Genomic DNA, 21782 nt, shown 5'->3' with positions numbered 1-21782 from the left:
GTAACAGTAAAAAAACAGCAGGAGAGGGAGGGGCTGTTGATGCTGTTCCCCCATCACCTATTAGCCCCCTCATTGTGTCTCATTTTTCTACCTGGTAAGTGACAGTATAGCGGGGTAATTTGACAACACTGTCATTAACACTGCCTGGCACACCACAGAGAGAAAGTGGTGGTGCTCACTCAGACCTCAGCTCAGCTGGCACTTGTAGTAACAGTTTCAAACAGGTAGTCAAAGAGAGAAAGCGTCAGACTGGCTGGCAAAGTAGAACTTTCAGTCTGTTGCTAGGCAGCACGTCAATCTACATTGATCGTTTTCTTTGTCTGAAGTATAGCAGTATTTAGCCATTAGGATTGCCGTAAAAAATACATAAATCAGGCCTAATATATGCAATTTCTTTCACATAAAATAAAGTTAAATTTATCTCACAACACCAATACATTATAGATTGGTTACTGGTGAAAAAAAAAAACTTAAATATGGACAATGTGTTTCTGTGGTGTGTAGAACCACTTGTGTGCTATTGGTCACTCATTGGTTGGTAAGTGTGACTGAGTGAGTTGTGAGGGGTGTGAACAGCAACCCCTATAATACAACATACCTCTCTCATGTCCCTCGCATGCCTACTATGTCATCAGTTAGATCAAATGAATCAAATATCCATGAGGAAAAAACATGAACGGTTTATAATAATCCCTCAAAAACACGTGTAATCAGGTCAAGAGAGGTAGAACCATCAAATGATTGTCTGAGGGGCTTTGTCCACTCTAGTGAATCTATGGGAAGAACAACATTCATGAAGGTGTGTTCACCTCAAGGTTGGGATGCTCCCATATGCTCTAGACTGGAGCAGCCAAACTGGACAGATGGAGCTCCTGGACATAATGTCTATCCATAAAGCCCATCATACAGTTTGCACTTGAAACCCTGTCTTAGGAGAGTGTTCCTACGACATATGGCCTGTTAAATCAGGCCATACTCAGGAGGCAACCAGCACAGACAAAACACAGACTGAGAGCTTAGCTGAGCTGGGCCAAAAAATAGTTTATCTATGAATATGATTTCGCCCCATAGCACAAGGCATTATTATATTCCTATCAGAATGAGATTAGAGACGAGGCCACATTTGAAATGAGAAAAAGGCCACCACACAGACAGGAAATTAGAATGGCTGGGTGCCATATTTTGACCAGGGCTGAAAAGGCTCTGGTCAAAGGTTGTGCTTTATAATGGGAAGAAAGTGTCATTTGGGACAAAGCCTAAACAAATTCTTTCTGAGGGAGTAGAGGGCCAAAGAGAGCACACAGGAAGAGAGGTGGACACCATCTCACAAGCTGTGTATTGTTTTCTTCACTATTATTTCCTGTGGCTGACCTGTGTATTCAGAACTGACCACCTGTGCATTCTATACCATAGAAATATTATCTATTTATAGCCTGTGTTCTGAACCAACCATTCATTAGGAGAAGTGAGGAGAAATTGATCATCAACACATTCTCTGATATTGTGCCATGAATGTCCAAACTCCTTTCAGATTAAATATATTTGAGCTTTGATTTGTGACCTCTATTTTAGAGTTGCATGGTTTCTTTCTGAAAGAAATGAAAATAGCTTACCGTTGACACAGATCTCGTATGGAGTGCACAACTCGTTCTCAAACAGACAGCCTGTTGGAAAAGAGGAGAAAATAATATAAGTACATTAAAAGCGCAATATGAAATAAAAATTTATTCAACCATTAAGCATAGAGCAAGACCTTCAAACAGGTCAACATTCACAAAGCCGCGGAGCCAGACGGATTACCAGGACGTGTACTCAAAGCATGCGTGGACCAACTGGCAAGTGTCTTCACTGACATTTTCAACCTCTCCTTGACCAAGTCTGTAACACCAACATGTTTCTAACAGACCACCATAGTCCTTGTGCCCAAGAAAGCGATGGTAACCTGCTTAAATGATTACCGTCCCGTAGCACTCACGTCGGGAGCCATGAAGTGATTTCAAAGGCACCATCATGAAGGAAACCCAAGACACACTCCAATTTGCATACCGCCCCAACAGATCCACAGATGACGCAATCTCAATCGCACTCCACACTGCCCTTTCCCACCTGGACAAAAATAACACCTATGTGAGAATGCTGTTTATTGACTACAGCTCAGCATTCAACACCATAGTACCCACAAAGCACATCACTAAGCTAAGGACCCTGGGACTAAACTGCTATCGCACGGCAAGCGGTACCGGAGCGCCAAGTCTGGGACCAAAAGACTCCTTAACAGCTTCTACCCCCAAGCCATAAGACTGCTGAACAATAAATCAAACGGCCACCAGGACTATTTACATTGAACCCCCCTTTGTTTTTACACTGCTGCTACTTGCTGTCTATTATCTATGCATAGTCACTTCACAAATGACCTGGACCAACCTGTACCCCCACACATTGACTCGATACAGGTACCCCTGTCTATAGCCTCGTTGTTATGTCATTTTCTTGTGTTTCTTTATTTATATAAAAAAAAACAAATCTTTAGTTTATTTAGTAAATATTTTCTTCACTCTATTTCTTGAACTGCATTGTTGGTTAAAGGCTTGTAAGTAAGCATTTCACGGTAAGGTCTACTTACACCTGTTGTATTCGGCGCAAGTGACAAATACGATTTGATTTGATTCCATAATCAGGTAAAAGGTACCATCATATATCTTCATAATGTCATGATATCGTAAGACCCATCAACAGTTGCCTACATTTGTACTGTATATCTCAGCTTTCTATAGATAGCTAAGTCTAGAAAAAGAGCTGAGATGTACAATATCCCAGTGGTGAGTCACCTTCCTGCATGGGTGGACGACTGGGTGTCATGGATTACAGCGTCATGCAGCACTGTGTTTCACAGCTACAGATAAACAGCACAGCCGTGGGGTCAACATTTAGGCCAGTCGGAAAACACAAATGGCCCAAATGGCACCCTATTCCCTACATAGTGCACAAGTGATACACTAAATAGAGAATTGGGTGCCATTTTGGACACACAGTGTTCCAGGGTGATCCATCAACACAGAGGAGCAGGCTGCTGGGGGCTGCTGTTTCTGTATTTACATTTAAGTCATTTAGCAGAAGCTCTTATCCAGATACCTTTTGAGGAGGTAGGGTTTCAGACTATTTCGGGAAGATGGGCAAGGAATCTGCTGTCCTAGCTTTAGGGGGATGCTGGTTCCAACGTTGGGGTGTCACGACTTCCGCCGAAGTTGATCCCCCTCCGTGTTCGGCGGTCGAAGTCACCGACCTTCCAGCCATCGCTGATCCACTTTTCATTTTCCATTGGTTTTGTCTTGTCTCCCATCACACCTGGTTCCAATTCCATCAATTACATGTTGTGAATTTAACCCTATGTTCTGTTCTGCCCTTCTCCGTAATTGTTTTCATGTAGTGTTTGTGCACGGTATTCTGGTGATTACCGGGTTTTGTTTGACCCATTTTATGTATTCTATTGACGGTGGTTTATGTGTTATTAAACGACACCGTTGTAAATCAGTTTTTGCTCTCCTGCGCCTGACTACTCTGTCGCCAGTACGCACCTCACTACCTGGGGTACCACGCACTGCTTAATTTAAACTGGATCCTGCCGGAATAGAATCCGGTACCTCTCAGATTTTACTTGCTTTGTTTCGGCACCTATTTGCATACATCCGGTACCTCTCGGGGCATGATTAATTAATTGTTTCACAGTTCACACTGTAGGCATTTAAATGAAAGCAATCATCATTAAATCAAGTTGCCTCCTCGTTATTTCTTCCGCCCCCTAGAAAGACCATAGTGTAAAGGCGCGGTGATCCTTTTGTGTAATCATCCTATCCTGCCACACGGTTTCCAGACCTGCTCTCTTATTTGTACATGGAGGTTATGGGCAGGGCCGATGGGGTAAGTAACTAATCTTGACACAGGTCTTGGTAGTGGTGGTCAGCTAGTGAAGAGGTCCCTACGTAATCACATGACATAGCCTAGGCTAGTCATCTCCCTACTGAATTTGAACCGTGGGAAAGCCAAATAAAAATGGATAAGAAAAGACAATAGAGTTTGGTAATATTTCTCAAGTCCAAAAGTCCAGTGAAAGATGGTGGATCGAACCCAGAACGAGCCAGAGAACTGTCCGTGCCGGAGGAGAGAATTAGCGGCGAGAATTAGCGGCGCTACTAATCCAGCCAGTTCAGCATCACCACCCGCTCGGAGCAGGAGCAATTTACAGTTCAAGAACAAGCAAACATATAACCCCTGGTTTGTCATGCAGAATTCTAAAATGAGCTGTAGAACATGCAAAAAAAGGTATGGGGCTTGGGTCTAGAAATGACTGAAGGGATTAAACTAGCAAAAGAGTGGGTGGAATGTACAGTAAGTTATCATCCTATGCATCAGACGTAAAAAATAAATACAAAATAACGTTTTATTTAAACAAGGCGCATTTGTTGGCAGCAAGCCTTGTAGACAAGGCTAATGAAGACACCCAGGTTATAGTTAACACTCAAAATGAAGAAAAAAAAATAGACACTACAGCCAGAGTCTTCAGAACAGCTTTAGAAGGAGGCTAAACGTCACAGCCACAGGCCCGCTCATGGAAATTGACTATCGGTTGTTAAATGGATTTGACATGAGGAGAGTCATTGTGGGATGTTTTGAAAACGAAGGTAGGACATTTTCTTTTCTTTACAAATTTCTTCTGTACTGTGAAGGTATTCTGAATATGTGCTTCATATTATCACAAAGGCAGGAGGCCTACATATTCTCATATGTGTTCTGCTCTGGTCTACATTGATTTATTTTATTTGAAGTTATATTCCGATATTGTGATATTTGTTCTACTGCTACATTGACGTCTTGAAAATGATGTGAAATTGAGGCGTTGTAAGCCCCACAGCGGAGTATGTGTGCATATGCATATGGATGGTGTTCTGCAGTGTCGTCTAAAAATGTTGCTGTACATTGATGTCTAGAAAATGAGGCTATAAGAAATTCAGACTTGTGTTTAGCCCCGCAGCTATACTCAAGTATGTGGGCTTACTGCAGTGACGTCTAAAATGCTTTGAATTAATCAGCACCTTGGAGAGTGCTGTCCGTTTCACCACCATAGACCGTAGGCTACTTGGCTGTTCACTCTGTCTGCTGCGCTGCTACGTTGTATTTGACACTTTTTTCTCTCAATGTGTTCCTGTACCTCAGAGCCTCCTGGATACAGGAGTCGTATTGTAGAGCATCAACCTGGAGGAGCGAGTCACTACTTTGATGTTTGCAGAGAACAACAGGGTGTAGTCCAGGGTCACACCAAGGTTATTTGCACTCTGGGAGGGGGACCGTGGGGTTGTCAAAAATGATGGAGAGGTCTTGGAGCTGGCAGGCCTTTCCTGGACAAGCTCTGTCTTGTCGAGGTTGAGTTTGATGTGGTGGGCCGGTAGTGAGAGTACGTGGTGCAGACACAGATACTCTCCATGTCACCTGGAAGGAACGGCCTGCCAGGTAGGATGTAATCCAAGAGTGCAGAACCTGAGACGCCCTGAGAGAGTGGAGAGAAGGATCTGATGGTTCACGGTGTTGAAGGGAGTGGATAGATCTAGGAAGATGAGAACAGAGGAGAGAGTCAGCTTTGGCAGTGCAGAGAGCTTCCGTGACACAGAGGAGAGCAGTCTTGAAGCCTGACTGGTTAGGGTCAAGATGATTGTTCTTAGAGAGATGGCAAGAGAGTTGGTCAGAGACAGCACACTCAAGTGTTATAGAAAGGATAGAAAGAAGAGATACCGGTCTGTAGTTTTTGACATCAGAGGAGTCAAGTGTTAGTTTCTTAAGAAGGGGAGCGACTCCGGCCTTTTTGAAGTCAGAGGGTCGCAGCCAGTGGTCATAGATGAGTTAAGTGAGAAATGGGAGAAGGTCTCCAGAAGGGAGGAGAGGATGGCGTCGAGCGGGCAGGTTGTCGGGTGGCTGGACCTCACTAGTCATAGAATTTAATCTGGAGAGAGAGGGGAGAAGGAGGTCAAGGCGTAGGATAGTTTAGTACAGCACTCCAGCGGAGGAGTATTTTAAATGTCTGCTTAGCAGAAATCTGGCAATACACATTGACTTCAGGCTGTTTCAGACAAATCTTTACACCTGTCATAGATCTAAAGGAGGGGTGGAGTGAAGGAGGAGGGGGAGAGGGAAAGGAGAGGAGAGAAGAGGGGGAAAGGAGAGGAGAGAAGAGGGGGAAAGGAGAGGAGGGGAGAGAGGGGGAAAGGAGAGGAGGGGAGAGAGGGGGAAAGGAGAGGAGGGGAGAGAGGAGGAGGGGAGAGAGGAGGAGGGGAGAGAGGGGGAGAGAGGAGGAGGGGAGAGAGGGGGAAAGGAGAGGAGGGGAGAGAGGGGGAAAGGAGAGGAGGGGAGAGGGGGAAAGGAGAGGAGGGGAGAGAGGGGGAAAGGAGAGGAGGGGAGAGAGGGGGAAAGGAGAGGAGAGGAGGAGGGGAGAGAGGAGGAGGGGAGAGAGGGGGAAAGGAGAGGAGGGGAGAGAGGGGGAGAGGAGGGGAGAGGGGGAAAGGGGAGAGGAGAGGATGGGGAGGGGGGAGGGGAGAGGGGGAAAGGAGAGGAGGTAAGAGGGGGAGAGGAGGGGAGAAGGTATGAGGGAAGAGGGGGAAAGGAGAAAGGAGGGGAGAAGGTGATAGGAGAAAGCAGGTGACAGCGCTGCAGCAGGCCTAACAGGCACAATTGTTCTTTCTCCAAGAACCAACTTGACACCCCCCTTACCTTCCCGAGGATACCATGTATAACCCTATACATAAATCCAATTTGAACTGTAGTATTACATCGCTCTCAGGCTGGGCCCAGTAACTGTATGACATGGGAATGGGATGTGGGCGGCTGCATGGGTCCACTTTCCTCAATGTTGCAGTTTCTTGAGTTGATATAAATAGTTTGTTTGTTATCTCTAGGTTTTTATGACTGCTTTTTCCCCCAAGTGCTTCCTGAACACATATTTTCACATATTTTTGTTTGTTTAGTGTGGTGTGGAGCTGCTGGCATTCTAAGTCTATGTCCCAAATAGCACCCTATTCCCTATGTAGTGCACTACTCTTGACCAGAGCCCTGTGGGATTAGGGTGCCATTTGGGATGCAGTTAATGTGTCTCATTGCTGTCATACTGCAGCAGCACCCCACCACCACTGGTAACACACTCCATAGTGCACATAAGACACCACAGACAGGGAGGTATGGCTCTCTGACATTATGGAGAGTGAAGACACGATATGTGATGTGCATCATACATACAGTAAGATAAGAGTATGTGTGTTTGAAATATATATTTTTTTTAAGTACGGAAATGTTTTTAAGTATTGAATAATAGTGCTCTTTTGAAGTGGCGTGTGAATGGAGATTTCGGGTGTACTTGTATGACTAAGAAGAGCTACACATACTGTACTCTCTTCGTCAGTATTGCTACATGCACACAAGACAGAGAGACTCACACTCCTTTTTATTTTGGGCCTGCTACTGACGAAGGAGTCAGCTCTACTCCGCTCCTTCCTGTGTCTGTGAGTGGGCTGCTGAAGAAGAAGACAGCACCTAAACTAACACGAGAAGGAGAGCTGGCATACCGATCAACCTGATGAGCACAGAAGCAACCTTGGGGGGAACCTAAGGGAGACCTGGAGTTGAATGTGAGGCTAAGTTATAACCTGAACACTTTAGTGCTGATATGTAGAGCGTTATGCCTCTATGACGTGCATATAAAGTATTTCAGACGTTTTTTTTAATGCTACATATCACCACTAAGTAAAGTGTAACCAATATGTGTTTTATACAGCCACACCACATTGAAGGATATAACTTCTAAAACCACGGTAATATAAAAAAATAAGTCATTCTGACAAATGAATCAATAACAACACTGTGGGTGTTTTTCCACACGAGCTGTCTGTGATTTGGTCTTTACTGGCAAATTAATCAAGTTTGACCATCTGGAAAATGAGATCTCTGTGTATTAGACAGTTAAACATCTCTTGTTTATTGGTATCATCAAGGCGCACTGAAGAGCTCATCCCAGCTAACTGACCGCTATTGATCAAAGTACTGCCTCCTGAAATTCATCCTTTTATTCCCATTAACTTTGAGGAAAAGTGTCAAAGAGCAACTAACTCTGGGTAGCACTAGTCAGGCAAACTAGATATTTTCAGACAAACTTCAGCTCAAACCCCCATCTCTACTGTGTCCATTGTCTATAAAGTCTGTGTCCCGTGACTGACATAACGTTTGTTTAAATAATCGTTGAAGACAGAGAGCCTGGCTACACCTATGGAATATACAAAGACTGATCAAGAGATCAAAGATGTTGGCTACATTTTAAAAAGCATGTCATATTATGCACATTACAGTCATGCGGTAACTGATAAAAACTTACCTCGATTACAATATGTAGGCTACACTCACTGACTATCAACCGACATATATGAGAGAGAGACAGAGACACACAGACACACAGAGAGAGAGAGAGTGTGTGTGTGTGTGTGTCGGGGGGGGTAAAAGCTGGGGAACTGTGGGAAGCCTTAACCATGGTGATAACTTGGTAACGACGACACCAGCAACCATAACAAAGCTTAATTAAACCACATCAGGAGACTACATTTGAGGTCTGGGAAAAATCTAAGAAATGTGCCTTTATGTGTGCAGTTACCCTTTAATTCCAGTGCACAGGCACCTAGCACTGTTGTTTGGTTAGCAGTGTTCCTGTAGCCAGTGGATTGATGAAAATAATCATCATATCGTTCTGCCAGGTAGGCATAGGCTACTTTGTAGTGGCACGTGTGCTCCCTCTCCGGCCTCTAGGTCACCAGGCTGCTCGATATGGCGCACGCCTGTCACCAGCGTTACACACATCTGCGCATAATGATACTCACCTGAACTCCATCACCTCCTTGATTACCTGCCCTTTATATGTCACTCCCTTTGGTTTCTTCTCCAGTCGTCATTGTTCCTGTGTCATGTTGGTGCGCTGTTAGTGTTTCTTGTTGTGTGCGTTTATTTATTAAACGTATTCACTCCCTGAACTTGCTTCCTGACTCTCAGAGTACATCGTTATAGAAGGACGACTCAACAAAGGGAAGCATCAGGGAGTGTTTTTTTTTTTTCATTTTTGTGTTGGAGGTGATGTTGGGTCCGGGTGTTGGAGTCGGAGCTACCTGGGAGGCCTCAACGGGTTTGTAGGTTCTCATGCCTCAGCGAGTTTGTAGGCTCCCATGCCTCAGCGGGAGGGTGTAGCCCCCCTTGGGTTGTGCCGTGGCGGAGATCTTTGTGGGCTATACTCGGCCTTGTCTCAGGATGGTAAGTTGCTGGTTGAAGATATCCCTCTAGTGGTGTGGGGGCTGTGCTTTGGCAAAGTGGGTGGGGGTTATATCCTTCCTGTTTGGCCCTGTCCGGGGGTGTCATCGGATGGGGCCACAGTGTCATTTATGAACATTTGAACATCTTGGCCATGTTCTGTTATAATCTCCACCCGGCACAGCCAGAAGAGGACTGGCCACCCCACATAGCCTGGTTCCTCTCTAGGTTTCTTCCTAGGTTTTGGCCTTTCTAGGGAGTTTTTCCTAGCCACCGTGCTTCTACACCTGCATTGCTTGCTGTTTGGGGTTTTAGGCTGGGTTTCTGTACAGCACTTTGAGATATCAGCTGATGTACGAAGGGCTATATAAATAAATTTGATTTGATAGGCTCACCATGCCTCAGCGGGTTTGATAGGCTCACCATGCCTCAGCGGGTTTGATAGGCTCACCATGCCTCAGCGGGTTTGATAGGCTCACCATGCCTCAGCGGGTTTGATAGGCTCACCATGCCTCAGCGGGTTTGATAGGCTCACCATGCCTCAGCGGGTTTGATAGGCTCACCATGCCTCAGCGGGTTTGATAGGCTCACCATGCCTCAGCGGGTTTGATAGGCTCCCATGCCTCAGCGGGTTTGATAGGCTCCCATGCCTCAGCGGGTTTGATAGGCTCCCATACCTCAACCGAGGCAACCAGGGAGGTCTCAGCCAGCTCATCGGGCTCTCACTGCTCAGCCGGTTGTCAGGTTTCTGCGCCTCAGCGGAGGCGACCGGTCCGCTCCGGGTCCCTGGGATCGTCCCTGTGGTGGGCATCCTGTGGCCGGAGCCGAACGTGCTGGGGAGGGGGTACTGTCACGTATGCTCTCTCTCCAGCGCTCTAGGTCGTCATGCTCCAGCGCCTCAGCCAGATCAACAGGTTCCCTCACCTTAGCAGAGGTGACCAGTCCGCTCCTGATCCTTGGGATCATCATCTTGGTCGTCGTCCTGCGGCTGGAGCCGCGCGTTGGGGAGGGGATACTGTCACGTGTGCTCCCTCTCCGGCCTCTAGGTCACCAGGCTGCTCGTTATGGCGCACACCTGTCGCCAGCATTACGCGCATCTGCACATAATGACACTCACCTGAACTCCATCACCTCCTTGATTACCTGCCCTTTATATGTCACTCCCTTTGGTTTCTTCCCCAGTCATCATTTTCCCTGTTTCTGTGTCATGTTGGTGAGCTGTTCGCGTTTCTTGTTGTGTTCGTTTATTTATTAAAAGGTATTCACTCCCTGAACTGGCTTCTCGACTCTCACCGTACATCATTAGATGTAGCTAGTTAACATTTAATAGAGAATTTTTGAGAGCCTTTCCATCTACCAGAATACAACAGTTAGACCTTTCATTAGAATCACTCTATATGTCCTGTTCTTTAATTGTTTGAACCCTGGTCTTTTTCATTCTTATTATGAGGCATGTCTTACCTTGCTTCAAAGTTGCTTATAGCCAAAATCTCACTATAGAAATGTGGAGGCAATTATTTTCTAAAGACTTCCAAATATTGCCGTAGGTCCTACCTGCGCCTAAATTGGGAAGATCTGTTCCATCAGCCTTATTAATTGATACAGTGTATATCTCCACTACACTACTTTGACACTCATCGTGGGGATTAAGAAGTGAGAATAGGCAATGCCCTCTGAAAAATAAGTGGGTATCTGACATATACCTGAGTATTCCATCCACTACACTAACTGAATGGATATTAATCAAATGCATCAGAATCTCTCATGGCTTCACGTTAAAAACAAATGACTATCCAGTCTTCTGGTTCTCTTTAGGAATGTTATATTTAAAAAATAAAATTAAAAAACGGTATTTTTCAGTCCAACTAGTACATACTTTGCAACACGCATAACCACCAAACCAGACAGGCAAATTCAGGGCAGCTAAAACAACTCAATCCAAGGACAAATCGACTTAAATCTACAGTATTATATAGAGCTATAGCTGAATGGAACTTTTTACCAATCCATATTTTTCAGGCAAAAAGTAAATCCACCTTCAATAATTTTTTTAAAGAACATCTAATGTGATAGACCATATGACTGGACAACAAATAGAAAGAACATCTAATGTGATAGACCATATGACTGGACAGGAAATAGAAAGAACATCTAATGTGATAGACCATATGACTGGACAATAAATAGAAAGAACATCTAATGTGATAGACCATATGACTGGACAACAAATAGAAAGAACATCTAATGTGATAGACCATATGACTGGACAGGAAATAGAAAGTACATCTAATGTGATAGACCATATGACTGGACAACAAATAGAAAGAACATCTAATGTGATAGACCATATGACTGGACAGGAAATAGAAAGAACATCTAATGTGATAGACCATATGACTGGACAATAAATAGAAAGAACATTAATGTGATAGACCATATGACTGGACAGGAAATAGAAAGAACATCTAATGTGATAGACCATATGACTGGACAGGAAATAGAAAGCATCAACTGAATGTTAAATGTGTTTCCTGTCAGGTATTTTAATTATCTGTACTTTCTACTTGTTGAATGTTTGAAGTCTTGATTGTGGTTGTTTGTAATGTCTTGTTAATTGGTGTTGGACCCCAGGAAGATTGGCTAGCGTTACGGCGTTAGCTAATGGGGATCCATTAATTGCAAAATTACACCACTGAACAACACCCTACCCTTCTCCATATTTGTCACTAGACATTTAGTTTGAGTCATTCTTGTCCACCCCTTATTGTAAAGTGAATGAATAATAGTGGCCATCCTTTTCCCTGAGGTGTGCCCTTGTTTACAAACCATGTTCCTCTAACATTTTCTCTTGTATTCAACATGGCCCTATTTTGGCTCTGAAGACGTACAGTAAGATGTTACTGTACAATATTTCAGAGACAGTCATGTTTCATCCTATTTTTGAGTCATTTTGAAATCAACAGCTGAATGGGTTTTCATCTTCTGAATGGGATTTTGAACCTGATTTGTCATTTGTGTACCTCTAAGCCTTACTCTGTGGGTTTCATGGCCATTATGAATGCAGTCTTAAATAGGTGGTGGGTGGCACATGAGACAAATAAGAACTGGACATGGGAATGGATTTTTCAAATCAACTCCACCCTGTGTGCAAAGAGCACTGTCGTTACCCTGGATTTAGTGCTGCCAAGCAGCATAACAATTTTAATCTGTTATCTCTCTAACAAACAAGAGTCCAAGTCCACTTCCCAAATGGCACCCTACTCCCTTTAAAGTGCACTACTTTGGTCAAAAGTAGTGCACTATATCATAGGGAATAGGGTGCCATTTGGGACACATGCCATTTTCCACGCTACAATCTGCATGTTCCGACCAGATAGCTGTTACTGAAGGACAGAGCTCAGGGATGTATTCATTACGGCACCGGTACACCGTAGCAAAACGTTTTGCAACGGAAAACTAAAAACGAGACATGTTCAGAGGTTACTTTATGAAAAGTCATACCTTAGTGTCATGCCTGTTGGAAACATTCCAATGATGGCTGCAGCCATGCTTTTTGAATGACAGTAGCCTACATTCAACTTGGTCACACAACACATTCCTCTCAGTAACTGTTAGACATTCTTTAGTTCTTAACTTTAAGGAAATTGAGTCAGTCACCCCAAATAACTTTTAGACTTCAACAAGCCACAAAAAGCCAGCAGTTAGTCATCTCCCAGTAGGTTTATAGTTTGGTTGAGGGTCAGTATCTCTCTGCTCTGTAAGCCAGCGGCCTGACTAGAAACACTTACTAAACAGGAAAACGAAATCAAATATTGCAATCACTAGCCCGCCTGGCACTCGGAAAAGGTCATCTCACACATGCCTGTGCGCCGGTTTCCATAGCAACAGGTATTAACATCTTTAATTCATGCTGATTGTTCAGTTGCATTGGGGCATGACTGATGACTATCGAGGCTGACATCACCTGGATGCAGTGTATACAGGGAAACTACATGGACAGGAGGACATAGCCTGACATGACCCCGTCACAACATGTCAACAGCCTCTCCTCATGAAATACTGAAGCTGCAGAACAATCTGAGCAATGTGAAAATGTCCTTACCTATTGCAATAGACCTGCTAGAGTAGTGGTGTATAGCAAGAGCAGTGAACATTGAATACAGGCTTTGGCTGAGACTTCAGAGGATTGAGTGAAGCGTTGCGTATCGTGTCCATGCTTCAGTCTCGTGAATCAATGCTGGAGCTTTGAGTCAGGCAGTCAGTCTCAGGAAGTGAGAGGAGGGGATGAGAGTAACAGGGGGCAGTTAGTCAGGCAGCACAAACAGAGAGATTACTATCAATTTAAGGAGCTGTGTGTGAGCACACCTGATTGAAACTGTTATTTCCAGGGTAGTTCTGGCAAGGTCCACAAACAATGAAGCAAATATTGGGACTGCAATTCCAAACCACTATCTGTGCCCTCCTCTAAATTGACACTTTGAAAGTTACACACTGTCAACTTGATTGTTTTTCACCTCACAGTTTAATCCTGTAAATTATCAGACAAGTTCAATCTCTATAGGCTGTTTGTTCCCAGTCACTATGGACACAGTGGGGATGATAACGCTGGCTCTTCTTTCTCCCTGCTGTCGTTGGGGAATGGATCCAAGTATGCTTTCAACTTGAGCAACCAACCCAGGAAGAAACAAATGACTTAAAAAAGCAACACAACAACTTAAGTGCAATGTGGCTCTTTAGTTCGCCACTAGGCCTCTTCATCTGATTGTAAATCAGCAGCCGCACCCAAGTGACACTACAGCCAATGTAGAAATGCTTTTGATCAACTGACACAGGAAGTAAAAGTGACTCAGACAGTCGAGGCCAGGCATCCAAAAATAAACCCACGAGCTTGTAAATAACGCGTTGTTCTTTCCTCTCTGAGCCCATAGCTAGCTGCCTTCAAATTGAGTCGTCTGTCTGGCTTCAGAGGAAGTGAACACAACACAGTGAGATAACATTGTGTGTAGCAGCACAACAAGAACAAGGTGACTGTGTTCTTACAGCAAGGTCGTGTTCATTTGGCATGAAACTGAAGAAAACAGAGGGATACTATCTGAAGCCTACACTGAAGTTCATGTGAACTTAAAGATGGCACACAGGTGATTGGGGTTGCAGTCAGTGAATGAAGCTTCACCAGCTGTTAGTGACAGCAGTCACTCAACCACATGATACAAAATCTGACACAGGCAACGTGGGCACGAGTATATAGTCATAGTAAGGCTCAGTTGCAGCAAAAACAAGAGCGTAACAGATTTTACTGTTGTCAAATGATACTAGCTAGTAGCTACAGGGGAATCAAAGCTAATGCCCTATCTACATCCTCATATGGGTCAGGAAAGATCTAGACATCTTAGTCGCCTCATTAGAAAGGGTAATATTGTCCCTCACCTTACCAATAATCTACAAATCTACAATTTACACAAGCCTGTATGCTGTGCCAAGACACAACAGAGGAAAATGAAACGTTAAACCTTGACAGCATCACTTCTGAATGTGGTGGTAGACCATCAAAACACTCCACTAACTGCAACCAAGAATAACATTCTGCTTGTCCTGAACATTACAGGAGGGTTTCCCCAGACACAGATTAAGCCTAGTCCCAGACTAAAAAGGCACACTTCAATAGAGATTGTCCATTGAAAGGGATTTTTAGTCCAGGACTAGACCTAATCTGTGTCTGGGATACCGGCCCTACAGTACATCCAATATCAATAAGGTCAAAGCTGAGTGAGACAGGCAAGGCAGCGTATTGTACAATATAGTACATAATATAGAGAAAATGCTATTGAGGAGGTAGAACAGTCAGAGTGAGCTGGTGACACTTCATGTAACTTGCTCTTATCCCTGTGTAGTAATACAGTAATTACTATGCTCCATGGCGACAACATGTTTATACAACATTACTAGAGTAATAAGAGAGGTACTGCACAGGGGTAAAAGCAGCGTCATGGTACGTGTTACACATTAGTCCATGGCATTGTGTACATGTCTTGACACCTGTTCGGACACTGTGCACCGTATGCTATTGCTGTACTTTTAGCATGCAGAACAGTTCCCTCAATTCTGGTGTGCGTCAAACAAGGGTAAGTCAGTGAAGTCGATGGGAAAACACACACGGCATTAATGGCAGCTAATTGACCTTCACCTGAATGATGGAGTTATCGCAAATGCAATTAGAAAACGTTATGAGGCTACAACATCACATTGAACAGCAAACGACTGAAAACTGAAGTAAATGGAACTCATCACCACACAGAGGCCTTAGATGAACTTTTCCACATCACTATCAAATATGCTCACGGAATAATCATTAGATACTGTTTGATATGAAAAACATGGTTTCCATGGGATGAGTATTGTATTACATAGCCTTTAATATAGATAACAATTAGTCTATACCCATATATAATACTAAAAGGAGGAAGTGTTCTACAATGTGATTCATTTTCATCTCTCTTCTTAAAATGCTTATCTTTATAATAATAGATATGGCTACAAACAAATAGGTTTTGGAAGGTTTAGACAGTAATAATGTTTTGCTTTTCCTCCCAATGAGCAGCATAGCTACCATTTTCCTGGTCACCATAGCAGCGCTGCCGCCACTTATCAAGGTTACATAATAAAGTGGCCCGCTCTCTTAGAGGTATAATTTGTTTCGTACTGGAACTAGGGTTCTCTCTTGTCAATAGCTATTGAACCAAGCATGCATGAACATGAAGATGGTATATTCTGAATCATGGGTGGATGGAGAACAATCCACACCTAATAAAATATTTAAATATTCAATAACTCTTACACAAAGCGTGACATGACATTGAAAATGATATATTCGGAGAAAAACACATGGCTTTTAAATTGTATTTTTTTACTTCAACAAAAACGTGTATTTTTCTCCGTCCTCCCCTGATTCAGAATATGGCATTTTCATAGTCACAGCACACTTCGTGTAAGAGCTATTGAAGTTTGAAAGCCGGAAGAAAAAAAATGTATATTGAAATTTCAATGAACAAAAAACCTATGGTTATTCTCCATTCTCCCTTGATTCAGATGATATCATTTTCATAGTCATGCGCACTTTGTGTAAAAGCTGTTGACGATTGTAATCCAAAATCTTTTACAAATAAATAATAAAGTGTGGATTGCTCTCCATCCACCCCTGATTCAGAATATAGCATCTTCAAAGTGATGGAATGCTTGGTTCAATAGCTATTGACAAGAGAAAACCGAATATCCACATTATATAAAATATAAAGCGAATTTGTCCCGCACCCAACATTGAAAAATACTTTTCCCTGACCCTCACCATTTTAGTGAGAGAAAGACATCAAACATCCTGATGGCCTACAGTGATTCTCTGCGATTTCTCCCTGCAAAAAAAGGGTTATACTGTATCCTAAATAATGCCATTTATTCCAGTAAGAAAACTGTTAGGCTACCCATTGGCTATTACAATAGTAATAAGTAGTAACACTTTAGGTGTGCTGGCCTGCACATGTTAAAAACGTATATGTAAACAACAGGTGTAAACAATAATATAGGCCTATATTCCTTGCACATTTTTCTTGTCATTAGGCTTTATTACACCGAATTGCCCCCATTATAGATATAGCCGTTATATCTTCCAACAAACAAGAGCTGCAGTCGTAGGCTCTTCAGTGCCTTTCCAGACTGCCTAATAAAATATTGACAGAGACCCAAAATAACCATATGTGCGTCTCCTCGCAGCTGTGGGAACATTATGATCCTTCATAATCACAGATTAATAGATGTAGGCTACTCACCGAATTTCCTGTCTGCAGAGGCTAGAAAATAGGTTTGGGAAACAAGTAGGACGAGAAAAATGTAACTCGAATCCATGCTTCACATGCAGGATAGAGAGAGAGATGGAGATGGAAGGTAGGGGAGGATGCAGGGCGTTTCAGGCAGTAGCTCCTTGGGTCTCAGCTCCTGCAGTCAGCCTCACTACGATGATCAGCACTAAGGACACAACAGAAACCGCTTTGGCCCCTCCTAGCTGACGTCAAGGAGAAGCGCACGTGCAGAGTGCGCAGCCAGCACATCATTGAGCGCACACAACAATACCCACTGAGTATACAAAACATTAAGAACCACTGCTCTTTCCATGACATACAGTGCATTCGCAAAGTATTCAGACCTCTTGACTTTTCCTACATTTTGTTACGTTACAGCCTTATTCTAAAATGTATTAAATTAATTTGTTTCCACATCAATCTACACACAATACCCCATAATGAAGAAGCAAAAACAGGTTTTTAGATGTTTTGCAAATGTATTTACATAAGTATTCAGGCCCTTTGCTATGAGACTCAACATTGAGCTCAGGTGCATCCTGTTTCCATTGATCATCCTTGAGATATTTCTTCAACTTGATTGGGGTCCACCTGTGGAAGAAGTTTGGAACCACAAAGACGCTTCCTAGAGCTGGCCACCCGGGAAACTGAGCAATTGGGAGAAGGGTCTTGGTCAGAGAGATTACCAAGGACCCGATGGTCACTCTGGCAGAGCTCCGGAGTTCCTCTGTGGAGATGGGAGAACCTTCCAGAAGGACAACCATCTCCGCAGCACTCAACAAATCAGGCCTTTATGGTAGAGTGGCCAGACAGAAACCCCTCCTCAGTGAAAGGCACATGACAGTCTGATCGGAGTTTGCTTAAAGGCACCTAAAGGACTCTCAGACCATGGGAAACAAGATTCTTGCATCTGATGAAACCACGATTGAACTTTGGCCTGAATGCCTGGAGGAAACCTGGTACGGTGGTGGCAGCCTCATGCTGTTGGGATGTGTAATGTCATACCCAAGAAGAATCAAGGCTGTAATCGCTGCCAAAGGTGCTTCAACAAAGTACTGATAAAGGATTTGAATACTTATGTAAATGTGATGTCAGTTTTTTTTATATATACATTTGCTAAAACTTCTAAATCCAGTTTTTGCTTTGTCATTATGGGATTTGTGTATAGATTGATGAGGGGGGAAAACTATTTAATACATTTTAGAATAAGGCTGTAATAATGGCTTTAACCTAACAAAATGTGGAAAAAGTCAAGGGGTCTGAATACTTTCCAAATGCACTGACTTGGTAAATCCAGGTGAAAGCTATGATCCCTTATTGATGTCACTTGTTAAATCCACTTCAATCAGTGTAAATGAAGGGGAGGAGATAGGATAAAGGAGGATTTTTAAGCCTTGAAAAGCAATGAACAGCAGAATGAATGTGCCAAATGAAATCCCAATATATGCCTTCTGTTATAATTTAGGAAGTAATAACAGTAGGCCTACTGCATGTATACTATGAGGACATTTACAGAAAATTCCAACTGACAGCATTTGTTCCAGGAAATCCCAAACATTAGATCTACCTTTCTAGCATGAATCACTCTCTCATTCCATCTTTCCCTCTCTCTCATTCCATCGCTCTCTCTCATTCCATCGCTCTCTCTCTCGTTCTATCGCTCTCTCTCTCATTCCATCGCTCTCTCTCTCATTCCATCGCTCTCTCTCTCATTCCATCGCTCCCTCTCTCATTCCATCGCTCTCTCTCTCATTCCATCGCTCTCTCTCTCATTCCATCGCTCTCTCTCTCATTCCATCGCTCTCTCTCTCATTCCATCGCTCTCTCTCTCATTCCATCGCTCTCTCTCTCATTCCATCGCTCTCTCTCTCATTCCATCGCTCTCTCTCTCATTCCATCGCTCTCTCTCTCATTCCATCGCTCTCTCTCTCATTCCATCGCTCTCGCTCTCTCAGTCTCTCCACATCATTCTGTGGCACAGGTTCTCTCTCTCATGCAATAATACATAATCACATCTGTTATTGCAGCATCCTGCTTTGGTGTGATCTTCAGATAGAGAACCTTTAATATGTAGAAGACCTAATGTACAGACTTTGAAGAAACAGCTGAGAAAGGTGGGAATTGAGAACATTAAGGTGGTTTGAGTTGACTGACATCCCTCCCTCTCTCTGAAACTAATGACCAGATAAATAAAACTCAACCAAGGTAATACAAATGGTAAAACAATCTCAGATCAGGTGAGTCAATCATCGTGATCACACTGACACATACACCATTTACAAAACCATCCCTCAAATGGCATCTCATGTGACTCATTTGCAGTGATATAGCTCAAGTAAATGAAAACAGTAAGACATTCAAATGAATGAAAACAATATGACACACAAATTAAAAAATAAGCATTAGTTCAAATTCAGAGCAAGTTCTACCAATAAAAGTTTGATAACAGTGGGACATTAGAATAAAGTCCAAGGAGCCAAAGTAATATACAGCTTGTTGCTGTGTATACAGCAAACACTCTTTATCATTTAAAAGACATAAGGAGACATTCTCAAACATGGTAATTGTAAAAAGATTGTACTTTTAAATATCTGAATATTTGTGGACATAAGGCATAAGATAAACAAGTACATAGAGATGGCAAACCAATTCGGAACAAGAGGAGGATAGGAGCCTCACTCCAGAGACAGTTTTCATTTGATGTCTTACACACAACTGACAAAATCAAGGAACCACTTGAGGGGTACAAAGTATATTGAAAAGCAGGTGTTTCCACACGGGTGTGGTTCTTGAGTTAATTACACGATTAACATCCCATTATACTTAGGGTTACGTATAACAATGCCAAGTTGCCCATTAGTTTATCTCCCAAGAAGAAGAAGAAGAGACCTCAGTGACATTAAAAGAGGGGCCTCAAAGGAGGCCTCAAAGGGTGGGCTGGTCGAAATTATAGAAACAGTTGAAGTCGAAAGTTTCAAGGTTCGAGTCAATTAAACTCGCTTTTTTTGTTAAGAGTTAATATTTTTGCTCTATATCGTATGAAATAGCGGGCTATTACCACTTAATCAGGGAAGGGGGGATTCGAGGAACAAATGTGACAGGTACTAACTTGCCATAGCCTAAAAAGTCCTTAGATTGGCTTTTAGTACACATAAGTCAATAGCTACCTATACACACACTTGACAGGCACTAATTTGTAGTTAGGCTGTTTTAAGGTATTATAAGCCAATGCTAATATATAAGGCATTTATTCAGTGATTTTTCTCTTTGTCTAATATGTGTTTATTCATTCACAACTAGGATGTTGCTGGGCTCAGCACAGACAGTGTGGTCTCCTGGTCTCAGTGATGCTAGGCTTAGGTATTGACAAATCAAATTTTATTTGTCACATGCACCAAATACAACAGGTGTAGTCTTTTAAAAAATTGGGGGCCTTCCTCTGACACCACCTAGTATATAGGTCTGTCACGCCTATATACTAGGGGGGTTTCTAGGTATTATATTTCTATGTTGGTGTGTGTCTATGGTTCCCAATTGGAGGCAGCTGATAATCGTTACCTCTAATTGGGGATCATACTTAGTGCAATTTTCCTACCAGCTATGTGGCATATTGTTTTGTATGAGTGCCTATGTGCGCTACGTATTTCACAATCATTATATATCTTTGTTGTTTTGGAATGTCACTATCAATAAAATGTGGAACTCTACTCACGCTGCACCTTGGTCCAATTATTCATACGACGGTCGTGACAGAATATCCCCCCTAGTCAGGACCAAGCAGCGTGCCCAGGAGGTGAAGGAGAGTTGGTCATGGGCAGAGATACTAGGTGGATGCGAGACCCTTCCATGGCGGAAGTCTCCGAGGAGTAAAGGAGGACAGCGACGACGCCGGGGTCCGCTGCCACAAACAGACCAAGGGCAACCCCACGGTTTTTTTGGGGGGGGGGGGGGGGCCGAGCCGAGGAGAGAGCCAGAGACCGTCTGGGAGTCGATGGAACAGTTTGAGGAGGGATATTGGAGAGAGATGTTGGCTAGGAGTATGCTGCAGCGCAGGCGTTTTGAGGAGAGTGTCATCAGTCCGGTGAAACCTGTGCCAAATCTTTTCAGTCTCCTGAGGGGGGAGAAGATGGTGTCGTGCCCTCTTCATGACTGTCTTTGTGTGTTTGGAAAATGATAGTTTGTTGGTGATGTGGACACCAAGGAACTTGAAACTCTCGACCCACTCCACTTCAGCCCCGTCGATGTTAATGGGAGCCTGTTCGGTCCTCCTTTTCCAATAGTCCATGATCAGCTCCTCTTGCTCACAATGAGGGAGAGGTTGTTGTCCTGGCACTCTGACCTCCTCCCTATAGGATGTCTCATCATTGTCGGTGATCAGGCCTACCACTGTTGTGTTGTCACCAAACTTAATGATGGTGTTGGAGTCATGCTTGGCCATGCAGTCGTGGGTGAACAGGGAGTACAGGAGAGGACTAAGCATGCACCCCTGAGGGGCCCCTGTGTTGGGGCCCCTGTGTTGAGGATCAGCGTGGCAGATGGGCTGTTGCCTACCCTTACCACCTGGGGGCGGCCCGTCAGGAAGTCCAGTTGCAGACGGAAGTGTTAAGT

The 21782-nt window shown here is 43.5% G+C and overlaps 1 protein-coding gene across 4 annotated transcripts in view; it reads right to left on the bottom strand.

The window, feature by feature from the left end:
- Positions 1-17329, bottom strand: part of LOC109875289 (receptor-type tyrosine-protein phosphatase N2-like) — a 144708-nt gene extending 127379 nt beyond the window's left edge. The window contains exons 1-4 of one of the 4 annotated variants that reach the window (XM_031809921.1): positions 17145-17314; positions 5785-5992; positions 5207-5599; positions 1614-1664 (exon numbers count right to left, since the gene is read on the bottom strand). Coding sequence is in view for 1 of the 4 variants with exons in the window: in XM_020467592.2 (XP_020323181.1) it covers positions 1614-1664; positions 17145-17220 (127 nt within the window). In the remaining 3 variants the exon portion in view is untranslated. Of the gene's footprint in view, positions 1-1613; positions 1665-3132; positions 3642-5206; positions 5993-17144 lie in introns of those variants that run through there. The other 3 variants (XM_031809922.1, XM_020467592.2, XM_031809923.1) reach the window with 3 other exon arrangements.
- Between the last annotated feature and the right edge of the window lie 4453 nt (positions 17330-21782).

Source organism: Oncorhynchus kisutch, linkage group LG30 (genome assembly GCF_002021735.2).
Source record: "Oncorhynchus kisutch isolate 150728-3 linkage group LG30, Okis_V2, whole genome shotgun sequence".
NCBI lineage: Eukaryota > Metazoa > Chordata > Actinopteri > Salmoniformes > Salmonidae > Oncorhynchus > Oncorhynchus kisutch.
Note: the sequence above shows the minus strand (reverse complement) of the source record. Positions and strands in the feature narration are given on the sequence as shown.